The sequence below is a fragment of the Giraffa tippelskirchi genome, chromosome 4 (genome assembly GCF_054371585.1).
Source record: "Giraffa tippelskirchi isolate mGirTip1 chromosome 4, T2T-mGirTip1v1.2.pri, whole genome shotgun sequence".
Lineage (NCBI taxonomy): Eukaryota > Metazoa > Chordata > Mammalia > Artiodactyla > Giraffidae > Giraffa > Giraffa tippelskirchi.
The window spans coordinates 164276855-164293332 of NC_137278.1; the positions used below are offsets into that span (position 1 = coordinate 164276855).

At 42.0% G+C, this 16478-nt stretch overlaps 1 protein-coding gene across 1 annotated transcript in view; it reads right to left on the reverse strand.

Moving 5' to 3' along the window:
- Positions 1 to 16478, reverse strand: part of LOC145547027 (uncharacterized) — a 390591-nt gene that overhangs the window by 62731 nt on the left and 311382 nt on the right. Inside the window, exons 10-12 of the mRNA XM_081595577.1 lie at positions 9904 to 10038; positions 3375 to 3444; positions 556 to 662 (exon numbers count right to left, since the gene is read on the reverse strand). Coding sequence (XP_081451703.1) covers positions 556 to 652 — 97 coding nt within the window. The 5' untranslated portion in view covers positions 653 to 662; positions 3375 to 3444; positions 9904 to 10038. The remainder of the gene's footprint in view (positions 1 to 555; positions 663 to 3374; positions 3445 to 9903; positions 10039 to 16478) is intronic.

Consider the following 16478-nt stretch of genomic DNA (forward strand, 5'->3'; position numbering starts at 1 on the left):
ACACAGATCATGAGAACTGTGATACATCTAATGGATAATTGCACAATTCTTTAGGTTTCATTGGATGTACAATCATGAGAAAGAGACAGTGTTTATCAGCTGACTCTGCCCTAGAAGGGGGCTTCCCTCATAGCTCAGTCGGTAAAGAATTTGTCTGCAGTGCAGCAGATCCAGGTTTGATCCGTGGGTCGGGAAGATTCCCTGGAGAAGGAAATGGCAACTCACTCCAGTATCCTTGCCTGGAGAATCCCATGGACAGAGGAGCCTGGTGGGCTGCAGTCCATGGGGTCTCAAAGAGTTGAGCACGACTGAGCAACTAACACTGCTACTTCTGCCCTAGAATATCTTTTCAATGCTGATCCCTGGCAAGGGGACTGGACACCATGGCCCAAGCCAAGTAGATGATTAAGTCACACAGTTAATAAGTACATGCAGAGACTACAGTTAGGACAAAGTAGCCAGGATAACTACAGTTAACATGTGACCACCTTATATCAGCATGCTGGACATTGATGATCTGCTACTACTTAACCCGCTTACCACCTTTCCACATACCAGATGCCTGATGTCCTGCTGTCTCCATCAGCCATCGTGGCACATCTCTTTCTCTGCTTCCTTGCTGCCATGTTGTACTTCCCCCCAGCTCATTCATTCGATACCACCTATTGAAAATACTGGTTGACGGTTTCACTGTTTTCTCCCCTATTGGTTGATACAGTCTCAGAGACCAGGAAAATATTTTCAAATATAAACTGTATAAGAAGTGGCTAAGCACACATATTTTAGAGCCATACTACCCACATTCCTGGTGGGCCTCTCTGGTGGCTCAGATGATAAAGAATCTGCCTGCAATGCAGGAGACCCAGGTTTGATCCCTGGGTCAGGAAGATCCCCTGAAGAAGGGAATGGCTACCCACTCCCATCTTCTTTCCAGGAGAATTCCATGGACAGAGGAGCCTGTCAGGCTACAGTCCATGGGGTTGCAAAGAGTCTGACATGATTGAGTGACTAATACACAAAACACAACACCCAATTTCCTGGACCGAATTCTGTGATTTATTCCTTTCTATCCCTAAGACCTTGGAGAAGTTGCTTGGTCTCACCAGGCCTTAGTTTCTCATCTTTAAAAGAGAGAAAATAAGAATTATGCTTTAGGTTTGTTGTATAAATGAGATAGGGCTTACCTCAAAGCTCAGTTGGTAAAGAATCCACCTGCAATGCAGGAGACCCAGCAAATGAGATAATAAACACATAAAGGTTTAGCATAGTGCTCAGCGAATTCTTGCTAAGTAATAAGGCCCCAGTTCAGAGCTCTTGAGTTGTTCTATGGTTTTACATGTATCATTGAGCTCTTTTTTAAAAATTAATTAATTGTTTTTATTTTTGGTCGTGCTGGGTCTTCTTTGCTGTGCGTGGGCTTGTCTCTAATTGTAGCAAGTGGGGGCTACTCCTCATTATGGTGCATGGGTTTCTCATTGTGGTGGCTTCTCTTACTGTGGAGCACAGACTCGAGGTGCACAGGCTTCAGTAGTTGTGGCACAAGGGCTTAGTTGCCCTGTGGCATGTGGGATCTTCCCGGAACAGGGGTTGAACCCATGTCCCGGGCAGGTGGATTCTTATCCATTCTACCACCAGGGAAGTCTTCACTGAACTCTTATAACAACTTTCTGTGGTATCATGATTATCCCTGTTTTGCAATGAGGACGCTGAAGCACAGAGAGGTATACAACAAGCCTAAGATCCTGAAGCCAGTAATGGCAGGACAGGGATCTGAAGCCAGGCTGTCTGGTTTCAGAATCTGTGCTCTTAACCTCCATGCCCTACTCCCTTGAAACAAAGCCAAATCTGGTAACCATATGGGAATATCCTATGTTACTCTCTCAGGACTCTTTAAGACAGTGCCACTATTTGCACTGGCAGGTGATGTCACTGTGGGTGAATCCTATTCATCACTTTCTCAGGATGTGGAGTCAGATAGGGCTAATTTTTATCCTGGCTGACATCTGGTGGAAGCTATGCTTGGGGCCAGCGGTCCTCACACTTCTCCTGACCCTTGTTTCTTGTTCCATCTTTAGTTCATCATTCAGTAGTTTCTGGGAATGTGCCCTGAACTGTACAGCATAAACTTGTACTGGCACAGCATATGCCTGAACTATAACTTTCCAACAAAGGCAAATGGAAGATAGACATGCACACACTGCTTCATAATAGAATAATGACTCCCAGGAATGAAACTAATACAGTGGCCTGGTCCCTAGAAAATCAAGACACACCATCTCAGCTTTGGACACAATGTGCCCCTTGATATTTGGTGAAAACAGCTCAATTCTTGAGCCAAAGGTCCTCCATAAGGGTTGCCTTGTAGCTCAGCTAGTAAAGAATCTCCCTGCAATACAGGAGACCTGGGTTTGATTCCTGGGTCGGGAAGATCCCCTGGAGAGGAAATGGCAACTCATTCCAATATTCTTGCCTGGAGAGTCCCATGGACAAAGGAGCCTGGCAGGCTACCTGTCCATGGGGTCACAAGAGTTGGACACAACTTAGCAACTAAACCACCGAAAAGAAAGAAGTAGGATGCTCTCTAAAATCTAAAGCATGTGAGGGCTTTGACCATTAACCCCTCAGGTGCCTGCCTACAGCTACCCAAGGAAAAAGGAAAACCAATCCCTTTCCCACACATTATCCTTTATGACTCCAGATTTCTGAAGAACTGAAGAAAGGTAAGGACCCCAAAGGACTTAGAACTATCTGGATAATTTTCACAGACAAAATTTTAGAAATAGAAAAGCAGTTCTATTTAATAAAAGGGAGAAAGAAACATCTTTCAAAGCATAAAAATTGCCACCATGAACCTTCCAGGGACGCACTCAGAAACCCTGCTGAAAAACTGACTTTCTTGTATAAGCAATCGGATAATGAGACTCCTTTAAGAAGCCCAGAATAGTTAAATTCATCACCATAATTTAATTGTACAGGTTATTAAAGAGCAGTTCGCCTCCCCTCTTTCTCCGGCGCTGCTTCTGTGTATTAAACTCAGACTAATCAAATTGGGAGATTCCAAGAGTACTGTATTAGTCATCCCCATCCCTTTTAATTTGTTTAATGGCCTCCTCTGTGTGTGTTTTCTGACTGGCTGGACATCACTTAGCCTTACCATGACATGTAAGTAAAGAATGGATAGGAAAACTTCTGCAGAAAAGAATCAAGCATGCCTCCATTCTAAACTTACATCTGATGTTTGAGTAATTCATGGGACGTGGCCTGCAAGCAATGACGCTTATTATTTCTGCTGAGCAGTCTCCAGACACAGGAGAAGAGAGAGGGCGAAGAAAGGAAGGAAGGAAGAAAAAAAAGGAGTCTGAATTTACACTCACCGCTTCAAAAGCCCTTTTGTACTCAGCCAAGTTCTCCCAGTTGAAGATGCCCGATTTGCCAAAAAGTCGCCTGCAAGAAAGCACACAACACAACAAAAGTATAAAACAGTCCATTAAAGGACTCTTTTTCTGCCCACCCCCACCTTGTTTTAATTTTTCTTTTACGTGAAAGACATATTTTTAGAGAGTGGCACTTAGTACTCAACAATGCTGACTGGGATTAGCAAAGATTCACCTCGTTAGTGAAGCTTTGAGCACCCGTGGGCTCTTTGGGTCGATTGTCTTTTCACCTGGCTCGGGCCACCAAGTCACGGTGAACTAAGAATAGGGGTTATTTAGCATGTAGCACCCGTCGGAGAGCAGCCTCTCCGAGCGGTGGTCTGAGGGGAGTGAGAATGGCTGTCTTGTTTGGGTGGTTGTTTTTAGCTGTTTTTACACATTCAGACTTTCTGTCCATTCAGCCAGGGAGGCCACGTGTCCAAAACCTGAAAGGGGCTAGCGCTTTAGAACAACTCGGTTAAACTTGCCATTTCGTATGGAGGACAGTTTAGGCAATTTTCCAACCAGTTGTGAGAATGTTTTTAAATGTTTACATTTTTACACAGATGCTAAAACCCTTTCATAGGTTGGGGGGTGTGGGAGCAGGTAGGGAAGGAGGAGAAAGTCAAAATCAACAAAGAGTGTTTGGTAACTTCTTCCATCACAGGCTGCCTGGACACCTGCTGAAAAGTCACAAGTCTAGTGAAGTCACTGATTCAATGTTTTAGTTTCCATGATGCCAACTGGCTGAATTTTCCAATGAACTGGCCAGTTGTTTGGCATTTTTCAGGAACAACTCTGGATCAATTTGAATTATTTAGAAGCAAGTATCCCATTGGTGGACGATGAAAGCCTGTGTTTTCTTTTTATTTCCTTCCTGGGCACCTGCTGTTTTGTTTATTTTAATACTGATTAGTACCCTCAACCTTGGGAAGGGTAGTTCAGTTTACTTCAATAAATATTTTATTGAACATCTGTCATATACCAAGCACACTGCTAGCTTCTGGAGATAGAAAGATAAAATGTGGTGCTTGCTAACATCCACAATTTGGGGATTTAACGGGAGACAGACGTGTTTTCAAAGCAATGCCACCAAAAGAAACCCAGAGTGGGGAGGAGCCTTTGGTGCAATCTGGGCTCCCAGGAACAGCTTCAAGGAGGTGAAGACTGGGTAAGGTTTTAAAGGATATGGAAGGGGCTTCCCTGGTGGCTCAGTGGTGAAGAATCTGCCTGCCATTGTAGTAGGGACACTGGTTTGATACCTGATCTGGGAAGATCCCACATACCACTGGGCACCTAAGCCCATGTGCCCCAACTACTGAGCCTGTGTCTCTAGAGCCTGGGAGCAGCAACTACTGAAACCCTCATGTCCTAGAGCCCGTGCATCACATCAAGAGAAGCCACTGTAATGAGAAGTCCATGCACTGCAACTAGAGAAAAGCCCTTGCAGCAATAACAATCCAGCAGAGCCAAAAATAAATAAATAATTTTTAAAAAAGACACTAGGGCTATGAGACTGCCTCTAAGATCCAGAGTAAAAAAAAAAAAATAAAGGATATGGAGGAATAAACCAGCTAACAAAGGAGAAAGGAATTCCAGAAAGAAGGAATCACACAAGGCGAAGAAAAGATGCCTGCAATAGTGTTGATGGGTCTTTAAGAGACTTGTAAATGAGGCATTTTGTTATCTGGAAGTTACCAGCTGAGTACAGATTAGTTATCTGATTGACCCATCCTAGCTTAGGGCAAAACTGCAAAGAACAGATATGAAATAGGTAAGTGTTGTGTGAAATATCAATAACCTCACATATGCAGTTGACACCACCCTTATGGCAGAAAGTCAAGAAGAACTAAAAAGCCTTTTGATGAAAGTGACAGAGGAGAGTGAAAAAGGTGGCTTAAAAGCTCATCATTCAGAAAACTATGATCATGGCATCTGGTCCCATCACTTCATGGGAAATAGATGGGGAAACTGTGGAAACAGTGACAGACTTTATTTTGGGGGCTCCAGAATCACTGCAGATGGTGACTGCGGCCATGAAATTAAAAGATGCTCCTTGGGAGAAAAGCTATGACCAGTCTAGACAGCATATTAAAAAGCAGAGACATTACTTTGCCAACAAAGGTCCATCTAGTCAAAGTTATGGTTTTTCCAGTAGTCATGTATGGGTATGAGAGTTGGACTATAAAGAAAGCTGAGTGCCAAAGAATTGATGCTTTTGAACTGTGGAGTTGGAGAAGACTCTAGAGAGTCCCTTGGCCTGCAACGAGATCAAACCAGTTAATTCTAAAGGAAATCAGTCCTGAATATTCATTGGAAGGACTGATGCTAAAGCTGAAATTCCAATACTTTGGCCAACTGATGCAAATAACTGACTCATTGGAAAAGACCCTGATGCTGGGAAACATTGCAGGTGGGAGGAGAAGGGGACGACAGAGGATGAGATGGTTAGATGGCATCACCAACTCAATGCACATGAGTTTGAGTAGGCTCTGGGAGTTGGTGGTGGACAGGGAGGCCTGGTGTGCTGCAGTCCATGGGGTCACAAAGAGTTGGACACGACTGAGTGACTGAACTGAAGTGTTGTGTGTTAGTTGCTCTGTCACGTCTGATTCTGTGACCCCATGGACTGTGGCCTGCCAAGCTCCTTTTTTCATGGGATTCTCCAGACTAGAACACAGGAGTGGGTAGGCATGCCCTTCTCCAAAGGACCTTCCCAACCCAGAGATAGAACCTGGGACTCCTGCTTTGCCGGCAGATTCTTTACCATCTGAGCCACCAGGGAAGCCCATGAAACAGGTAAACTGTGCAGAATCACATGAGAAGGGTTGAGCAGGAATGGTGAGGTCAAGAGAACCAATTCTACACGGTTCTACCCTAGTATTAATTTCACTGGTGAAGGGTTGCTTAAGCCAAGCAGTGTTCCCACTGAACTGGTTCAGGCATAGGCACTTAATCCAAATAGATTAAGTGAGAAAAACGGATACATTTCTCAGAGCTTTGGGGAGTGAGAATCTTCCTTTCATTCACTTAATTTAGTGGTAATTTGATGTCTGGTTGGGAAACACAGCAGCTGCATTGCTACTATCAGTGCAGTTCCGTCGCTCAGTCATGTCCGACTCTTTGCGACCCCATGAATCGCAGCATGCCAGGCCTCCCTGTCCATCACCAACTCCCGGAGTTTACCCAAACTCATGTCCATCGAGTTGGTGATGCCATCCAACCATCTCATCCTCTGTCGTCCCCTTCTCCTCCTGCCCCCAATCCTTCCCAGCATCAGAATCTTTTCCAATGAGTCAGCTCTTCGCATGAGGTGGCCAAAGTATTGGAGTTTCAGCTTCAACATCAGTCCTTCCAGTGAATACCCAGGACTGATCTTCTTTAGGATGGACTGGTTGGATCTCCTTGCTGTCCAATTGCTACTATGAGAGATATTAAATTCCTGTCATACTGCATACTGCTTGGTGTCTCTGTTTCTTTTCTTTTGCTAAGTCTATTTTGAATTTCCTTTGGAAATCAATCCCTTTCATCTGTGTGTCTTGAGTGGAATCAATCTCATCTTCAACTCCAGGTAGATTGAGTGGGGTTTTCTATCCCTTGCCAAAATAGACTTCTAATTAATACACAGAACAAAGAATAGAGTAAGAAACATAACATAAGGAAAAGGCAGGGGTTAATGCATGAAATGCAGCCACTTGCTTCAGGTAGGGTTACTGATCTGGGTCTAAACTTTTCAGCAGCCAGTGCAAAGAGAGAAATATAAGCAGTTTTGCCACAGACTAAATGTTTATATCCACCCCCTTTCATATGTTGAAATCCTATTCTCTAATATTATAGTATCTGGAAGTGGGGTCTTCGGAAGGTGATTAGGTCTTAAAGGTGAAGCTCTCATGAATGGGACTAGTGTCCTTATAAAATTAAAAGTTGACCCAGAGAGCTCTTTTTCCTTTTCCTTCTATAAGGACACATCAAGAAAATAGCTGTGTATGAACCAGGACATGAACCCTCATGTCCTGAATCTTCCAGCACCTTCCCAGCCCCTAGAACAAAACTATGAGAAATTTCTGTTGTTTATAAGCCACCCAGTCTATGAGATTCTGTTATAGCAGCCAGAATGAACTAAGATAGTTATTTTTAAAGTTCATAATGTCTATTGATTAAAACAAGCCAGATGCTTAGAAAAAGGACAACTATTCTTAGAAAAGGGAATCTAAAAGAAATTTCTCCCATGGGCCATTTGATGTGGTGGCAAACAACAGTCTCAGTAAATATCCTTACAATAAATAAAATTAGTACTTATGCTTGTTTGATTTTTCATAACCTCTGTTAGTGTAAGTTGAAGACTTTATAACCAAATATAATAATTTAGGAAAAGTAACTCTACTGGAATCTAAAGCCACAGAGTCTGGAAATCTAGATTTTTATAGCCTTGGATTAATCCAAGGAAAATTTTCTGTTTCTCCTGAGTAACAATTTCCTGTAGAGCCCTAGGAGGGTCCTAGTGACCTCAGAGCCCCTTTGAGGCTTGCAAAAATCTGTGTCTCCCCAGACGTACTTCAGTTAAGAGTCTCTGCATGGATCTCCACTTTCCAAAAAAAAAAGAAAAAAGATTTTTACTAATGAGTTTTTAAACAAATGAACAAAATCCTTTTGAGAACCAATGACCTGGATCAACTTATCGTCTACTGACTTTTCAGGTCTGTCCCTATAAGAAGCATTGCTTCTTTCTAAGATTTCTAAGATTTTATAAGTGTAGACAAATTGGAGATCGTGAATCCTGAAAATATCCAGAGGGCACTTAGTTTAAGTCTGGTCAAGAGAAGACCCTAGGTCTCAACAGTTGAGTTTCTTTGGAAAATCTGGGAAGAAAAAACTGCATGTGCTTCACTCAGCTCTTCCATTTTTCTTTTTCAAAGAGGGCTGTCCAAAGGAAGTTCTTTGCTCATCCACACTATCAGTCTTATTCTGGTTATGCTTGCCCTAACTCTAATGGGAGAGTATTGCTTATATTTGGGGTATAAATCTTGGGTTCAACCATCAGGCTTAGTTGTGTCAAACTGAACTACTTACTCCCTTCAACATAGCCTCCTCAGTAATAAAGCACTAACAGTAACAACCCAGCCCTAACAAAGTCAGTCCCTGGAGAAGACAATGCAACCCACTTCAGTATTCTTGCCTGGAAAATTCCACGGACAGAGGAGCCTGGTGGGCTACAGTCAATGGGGTCACAAAAGAGTAGCACACAACTTAGCAATTAAACCAAACATAGTAAGTGGGGATTGAACAATTCATTCAAAGGATATGCAGTCAGCTAATGATGACATTCATGGAATAATATGCACAGGTGAGCCTGAGCAGCTAGCTGGCAGTCCTGCTGTTCCAGGGCATGATCTAAATCTATCCTAGCATCACATCACTGAGGGTGATGGAGTCAAGACTTTGTGACTGGCTGGGAGTTCCAGGGTAATGGCAGCAACTTTAGACTCTCCTAGATTTCCAATGCGTGTTTTTATATCTTGACTCTGGGATATTGATCCAGGAGAATACTGGTGACATGGAGATCCATCCTTCAATTCCTTTCTCAAAATGAGGTTTCCAGAAGTTTCCTCACATGTCTTTGCCCTTCTCTCCATAGTCCCTTTCCCCCTGCAATTTGAGAAAGGAGTCTGGACAGAAAGAAAGTGAAGTCGCTCAGTTGTGTCTGACTCTTTGTGATACCGTGAACTGTAACCTGCCAGACTCCTCTGTCCATAGGATTCTCCAGGCAAGAATACTGGCATGGGTTGCCATTTCCTTCTCCAGCGGATCTTCCTGACCCAGGAGAACTTCCCAAACTGCTAATCCTACATTATCACAGGACATATCGTTACAGGATTTTTACTATAGTTTTCAACTGCTTTATTTCCTCAATTTGGTTCAGAACCAAGGCAGTAAAAAAACAATATTTACTGGGCCCCTGTAAAGACTATTAAGAAAAAGTCGATTTCTAGTTGTGATTAAAGTCAAACAGTTTAACCTTATCAAAACTTCTGGAGATGAGCAGTTAAAGCTCATAACGACTTTAAAAAGGACTTCCTCTTTTAATTAATGGTTTGATGACATCCTTTCCTGAAACTGAAGTTGAAGTTTCACTTTCAGACGGAACCCTTACATGGGACAAGGACACACGAATGGGAAATTACCAATAATGACACTGCAGCACAATGACAAGTTGAGTTTTCCAAACACAAAAAATCCCCATGTTAAGTAGTACAGGATAGTGACAAAAGGAGGGGCATGGTTGCTTGATATCCTTGACTCTTGACCTTGTTGTTATAGCACAGATAAGAGTAACAAAATGTCTACTGAAAATTGAGATGTACTCCTAGGAAAGATGAGCACCAACTTTTCAGGCCAGAGGATGACAAAGGGGTAGGGGGTGGAGAACAGAAAGTTATTTTTGGTAGAAAGGATATAATTGGGAAAAAGGCCACCCTCAGAACCAGCTCACCTTCCTCCTAGAAGCTACAGCATCAGTGATAATGAATCAATCCTTCAGTTGGCAAAACCAGCCAGATGCACAACTCCAACGTGAAGGTATAGCTTCAGCTTTCACCATCTTAAATTCATGCCTGCATTCTTGGCCCTGAGAGATGCACAGAGAAAAAGGAAATTAGCAATTTGGAATACGTTAGGGTCACATGGCCTCGCTAACATCTGATGAGATAGGTCTCTATGGAACTGCTGGGAGCCACTGCCCTGAGTGACACAGGTCTTAAAAGGTTATGGATAGACCCTATAAAACTCTAAACTTCCTTAAATAATCCCATTATAAAGGCATCAGTTCATGAATTCACCTAAACCCTTTTGGATCTGTTCATTTTTCCAGCTTGAACCTAATAGATTTTCTTTGCTGCCTCCTGCTAAGAGTTAATTTTTTTCCCCCTTTTAACTAGTTCAATGATCATGTCTCTGAAAAGAGATTCTAACTTCACAAACTTAACCTATTTGAATGCCATTTGCACATTCTTGCAGATTGATTTCTCTTTTCTGTTTAAATAACTACCACCACTTCCCTGTGAATTCAATGGTCAAAACTAAAAGAATCTGAACTTAAAATGAGGGTAAATTGATTTCTTTGAAAAGAAAATCATTTCTCTCTCAAGATACTCAAAATGCATTTTTATGAAAGAACAGCACACAATACCTTCTCATCATAAAACTGAATGACACAATATATTTCACAAGGCTATGCTACTTCTATAAGCTTAAGATCAACACATTCTATTAGAGACCCCCAAAAAGCACTAACCAAAAGAAAAATTAATAATTTTTGATTATTTTAAAATTAAGAACTTCTGGGACTTAAGAGGGTGAAAAAGGTACTCATAGAGTAGAAAGGGATTTTGCAATATTTAGCTAATTTGTAATATTTCTTACATTTAAAATATATAAAAATCTTATTTAACCGAATAAGAAAAAGAAACTAAAAGGAAAAATGGACAAAAATAAGCTCCTCACAAAAGAGGAAATCTAAGTGGATAAAAAAATATGAAAAGGTTCTAGTCATCAAGGAAATGAAAAATAAAACCATGATGAGACAGGGAAAACTAACAGATGGCTACATTAAAAGCAAACAAACAACAACAATAACAAAAATACTAAGTGTTGATGAGAATGTGGAACAATGGAAACATACAAACATTGTTGGCAGGAAAGTAAGCTGTTTGGCACCACTAAGGAAAGCTGAAAGTATGTATAGCCCCAAATCCCATCAATGCTACTCCTTGGTTGGCTACCCTAGAGACATACACACATAAAAACATGCACCAGACTCACATAGAAAACAATTATGGTTACCAAAGAGGAGAGGAAGGTACAAACTAAAAGTATAAAAACAGCTATATATAAAATGAATAGCAACAAGGATTTACTATATAGCATAGGGAAATACATTCAATATCTTGTAATAACTTCTGATGGAATATTATCTGAAAAAATATATAACTGAATCACTCCACTGCATACCTGAAATTAACACAATATTGTAAAGCAACCATTTGCTGTTCAGTCACTCAGTTGTGTCCGACTCTGTGACTCCATGGACTATAGCATGCCAGGCTTCCCTATCCTTCACCATCTCCCACAGCTTGCTCAAACTCATGTCCATTGAGTTGGTGATGCCATCCAACCATCTCGTCCTCTGTCATCTCCTTCTCTTCCTGCCTTCAATCTTTCCCAGCATCAGGGTCTTCAGTAAAAAAAAAATGTGTACCAGGAGCCATTTATGGGGACATTTGCAGCAGCATTTGTATACAGCCAAAGGTGGGAGGTGGCCCAAAGGTGTCTCTACAGTGCTGTGTGTGCTCAGTCATGTCCGACTCTTTGTGATTCCATGGACTGTAGCCCACCAAGCTGCTCTATGCATGGAATTTTCCAGGCAAGAATACTGGAGTGGGATGTCATTTCCTACTCTAGGGGACATTCCCAACCCAGGGATCAAACCCGCGTCTCTGGTATCTCCTGCTTTGGCAAGCAGATTCTTTACCATGCGCCACCTAGGAAACCCACCTCTACAGTAGAATGTGTGAATAAATCAGGGTATAATAAAATAGGTAAATACTGTTATGAAAATGGACAAACTGCAGTCACAGGTAACAATGCTAAATCTTAAAAATAAATATCATGTTAAGTAAAACAAGCCAGATATTTTAAAAAATTCATGAGTCATACTTGAATGTTGATTTAAGAGCATATAAAGGAAGTAATGACGATAACAGCTATTGTCATGGCTGGTGTGGCACTCCAGGTTCTCCTCTACAGGACCCAACACTATTCAAAGCTGCTAGAATATTTTCTGGTGATGGCTCTCAGCCAGTCTCTCACAGGGCATTACCCTTTGCCACAGAGAACTGTACTCCCAAGGTCACATGCCTTCCCTGGGGGTTGGCTTGTGTCTAATAACTGGCCCATGTAGGACTATGAAAGCCTGGTCCCACTTGCCTCAACTGAGGACAACTCTGAAGGGCTAACTCAGCTCAGAGACTCCTGTGGGACTGGGCACTACCTCTGGGGCAACCACATTGTGGACCAATTTCTCGCTCCTCTCATCTTGCCTTCCTGACTTCCCTCCAGGTGTGAATCCCATGAACATCCCAGTAAACTTCGGCCTATAACTTTCCATCTTAGAGCTTGTTTGCAGGAAACTCTAAGAAAGCCTTTATCCATTATCTTTAAGAAAAAATGAGCAAGGGGAGAAGAGAAAAACAAATATCATGCATTAACGCATATATGTGGAATTTCTAGAAAAATGGTAGAGATGAACCTATTGGCAGGGCAGGAATAGAGATGCAGATGTAGAGAATGAACATGTGGACATGGTGGGCAAGGGAAGGTAGGATGAACTGAGAGATTAGCACTGACATCGATACACTACCATGTATAGAATAGCTAGCTAGTGGGAAGCTGCTGTATAGTACAGGGAGCTCAGCTGTGTGCTCTGTGGTGACCTAAGTGTGGAGGGGGGAGGGAGAGGGGTGTGGGAGGGAGACCCAAGAGGGAGGTGATGTATGAATACATGTAGTTGATTCACGTTGCTGTACAGCAGAAAGGAACTCAGTACTGTAAAGCAATTACACTCCAATGCAAAAAATAAAATTTAAAAAAAGAGATGTTACTGGGAAGAGGCACCTTGGTCCTTCTGGAATGCCAGCAATGTTCTGTTTAGAACTGGGTGGTTGTTGTATATATGTTCTTTCTATAATAACTAGCCATGCTGTACATCCATCTTTTCAGATCTTTTCTGTAAGTGTTCTCTATCACACAGAAATAAAAAAGATTAAAAATTATTTTATTCCTCATGGAAGGAAGAAAAAATTTATTTCTGATTTAAAGGAACTGTAACATTTGGAAACAGTATCTCCTAGGTTCTTTGTGGGTTTTCCCCACTCATTTCCACAATTATTTGGCTGTGACACGTGTACCTCAGCCATGTTGTGATGGCCCTGGAGCTTTCTCTACACTGGAACATCTCCACCAAGTCTCTGGAGCCAGAGCTTCTGGCTCATGGTGTCACTGAGAGGAATCAAACATCTAATCTCCTCTCCTTATTTATATACAGAGAAACAAAGGGCTCCTGGAGACCATATCAGAGTGCCTCTAAGCTGTCCTGTTTCCTTCTAATGGAATGTTTATCTTTCCCCTACCCAATGGTGAAACAATTCACTCCAGGACATGCTTTGGTCAAGGGAATGTGAGTGGAAGCGACACACATCTCCTCCGTAAGAGATTTTAAGAGTCACTGCATGATTTGTCATTCTCCCATTTTTGTCCACCATGACATAAGCAATGTCCCAGACAGAGACTGCTCCATCCATCCAAGTCCCAGCTCAGAGCACGGCTGGCCCACAATGATCCTCTAATTCAGCTTGGGCTGCTATAACAACTAGAGACTATGTGGCTTAACCAACAAACATTCATTCCTCCTAGTTCTGGAGGCTGAAAGTCCACAATCAAGGTGCCAGCATATTTGGTGTCTGCTGAGAGTTCTCCATTTGTAGATGGTTGTCTTCTGGCTGTTGCCTCACGTGAAAGGCAGAGAGAGACAGAGAGAGAGAGAGAGAGAGAGAGAGAGAGAGAGAGGAGGGGGGAACTTCAGTCTCTTCATCCCCTTATAAGCTCACCAATTCCACCATAGGGGTGGGACCCTCATGAGTTCATCCAAACTTATTTACCTCCCAAAGACCCACCTCCAAATACCATCACTTGGAGATTAGGGGCATAAACATATGGATTTGTGTAGGAGAGACACAAACATTCAGCCCAAGGTACCTGATGAACCATTGCTGATAAACAGACACCGTATCTAAGTTAAGCTTTTCTGGATAAAAGAAAAAATAAATCCCAAGAGGAGGAAAAACTTATATGAAATGAGAGCCATGGATTTGATCTTGCTTTAAAAAATGACTCTGCTTTGAAGAGCTCATCAGAGACCCTCTGCAATCAGGCTGAGAAATTCTGATTAAACCACATTCCTTGCTTCCACACCTGAAAACAGTCTATGGCTGCTGTATAAAGCCAGAGCTTGCCTTTTCATCTGGGTCTATCACTTAAAACAGTTCCTTGGCACAGCTGACCCACCTTGAATACCCAGTGTTCACTACCACCACATAAAAAGGCTAAGAAAGAGACAGATTTTCATCACTGGTTCTCAGAGACAAGCTTAATAGAGAGTGAAAGAAAAGGTCTTGGGCTTCATTTTGAACTTGTTTGAACTCCATGGGACAGCTGGCAAAAGCTCGATCAAATCAAATCTTCAGAGACCAGTGACTCGAACACATTGGGACAGAATGGACAAGCCTTGGTTTCAGCTGAATCCAGGACTTATCACCTCATTCTGTCACTCATATTTTCTCAGTCCACCCACAAATCCTCCAGGATTTATTGCAGATGTAGCAAGCTTGCTGGAAATAATGGTACAGGCAAAGAGGCTAGTCGGCTATCAACTCCAAGCTCTGGGTAATACCAATGGGAAATTGTTTGCACAAAAGGGGCACTGGGGTGACAAACGGAGAGAGGGCTGGCCAACTGAAGATGCTAGGACTTTGACAAAGCTAACATCCTAATAGCAAGCCACTAGCTTTATCTGATTCCATTCTGGGGCTGAGAGCTTCCCACACCCCTCTTTCAGCTCTCCCCACCCCCCTACACTTGTGCGTGAAAGACACAGGTTGCTTGCTTTGGTGTGCGATGTACCATGAAATGGTAATCTAGAGAATGACTACATTTATATAAACTACAAAGTGTTTTTCTGTGCAACACACACATGCGCACACACACACACACACACACACACACACACATGAACCCAATTTTCAGATCTGCAATAAATTTGTTTTTATATTGTTGACAAATGTAACAGTTAGAAGAAAGTATTAAATTATGACAAAGGGAATTAAGACTGATTTTTCTTTTCCCCAGAAAGAATCATTTTGGGGATCTTTCTATTAAAGACACAATTTTTTTTTTCCTGGAGTCTGCTCAGGTTTGATTAGGAAAACATTCAGAACAATAACAATTCTATTCTTCACCCATATGTTTGCAAAGGCAAATGGGTTTTTGTCTTCCCACTTTCATCTTCAAGCAAGCCCATTTTGGGGCAAGTTCTTGAATTCATTTCTGTTATTTTTACTCAGTGTGCTCTTACTCTAAGCAGGTGGCAACGCTGGATGCTGTGTGATGAAAATGGGCTTAGCGACCCTCATTAGAAAAGCCCACAGCACTTCAAGTGAGGAAGAATTATCCTCATGGACAGAGTCTCTCCCTTTTCCTAATCTCCTCATTTTCATAGAAACAAAGAGAAATTCTTTTTATCTGAGTTGCAATGGACTGTTAATGCTTCCAACTGACTTAGTCAAGATGATGGTTTCTCTCCATTTCCTTTTCACAGTATTTCTCCTCAAGTTTGGTAAAAAGTATAGTAACATGGACAGACGATGAAATTTGAGGGTCACTAGAAGAATTGTACAAAAAAGATCTTCATAACCCAGATAATCACAATGGTGTGATCACTCACTGAGAGCCAGATATCCTGGAATGTGAAGTCAAGTGGGCCTTAGGAAGCATCACTATGAACAAAGCTAGTGGAGGTGATGGAATTCCAGTTGAGCTATTTCAAATCCTAAAAGATGATGCTGTGAAAGTGTTGCACTCGATATGCCAGCAAATTTGGAAAACTCAGCAGTGGCCACAGGACTGGAAAAGGTCAGTTTCTTTCCAACCCCAAAGAAAGGTAATGCCAAAGAATGCTCAAACTGCCGCACAATTGCACTACTCATCTCACTAATAAAGTAATGCTCAAAATTCTCCAAGCCAGGCTTCAACAATACGTGAACCGTGAACTTCCAGATGTTCAAGCTGGTTTTAGAAAAGGCAGAGGAACCAGAGATCACACTGCCAACATCCTCTGGATCATCAAAAAAGCAAGAGATTTCCAGAAAAACATCTATTTCTGCTTTATTGACTATGCCAAAGCCTTTGACTATGTGGATCACAACGAACTGTGGAAAATTCTGAAAGAGATGGGAA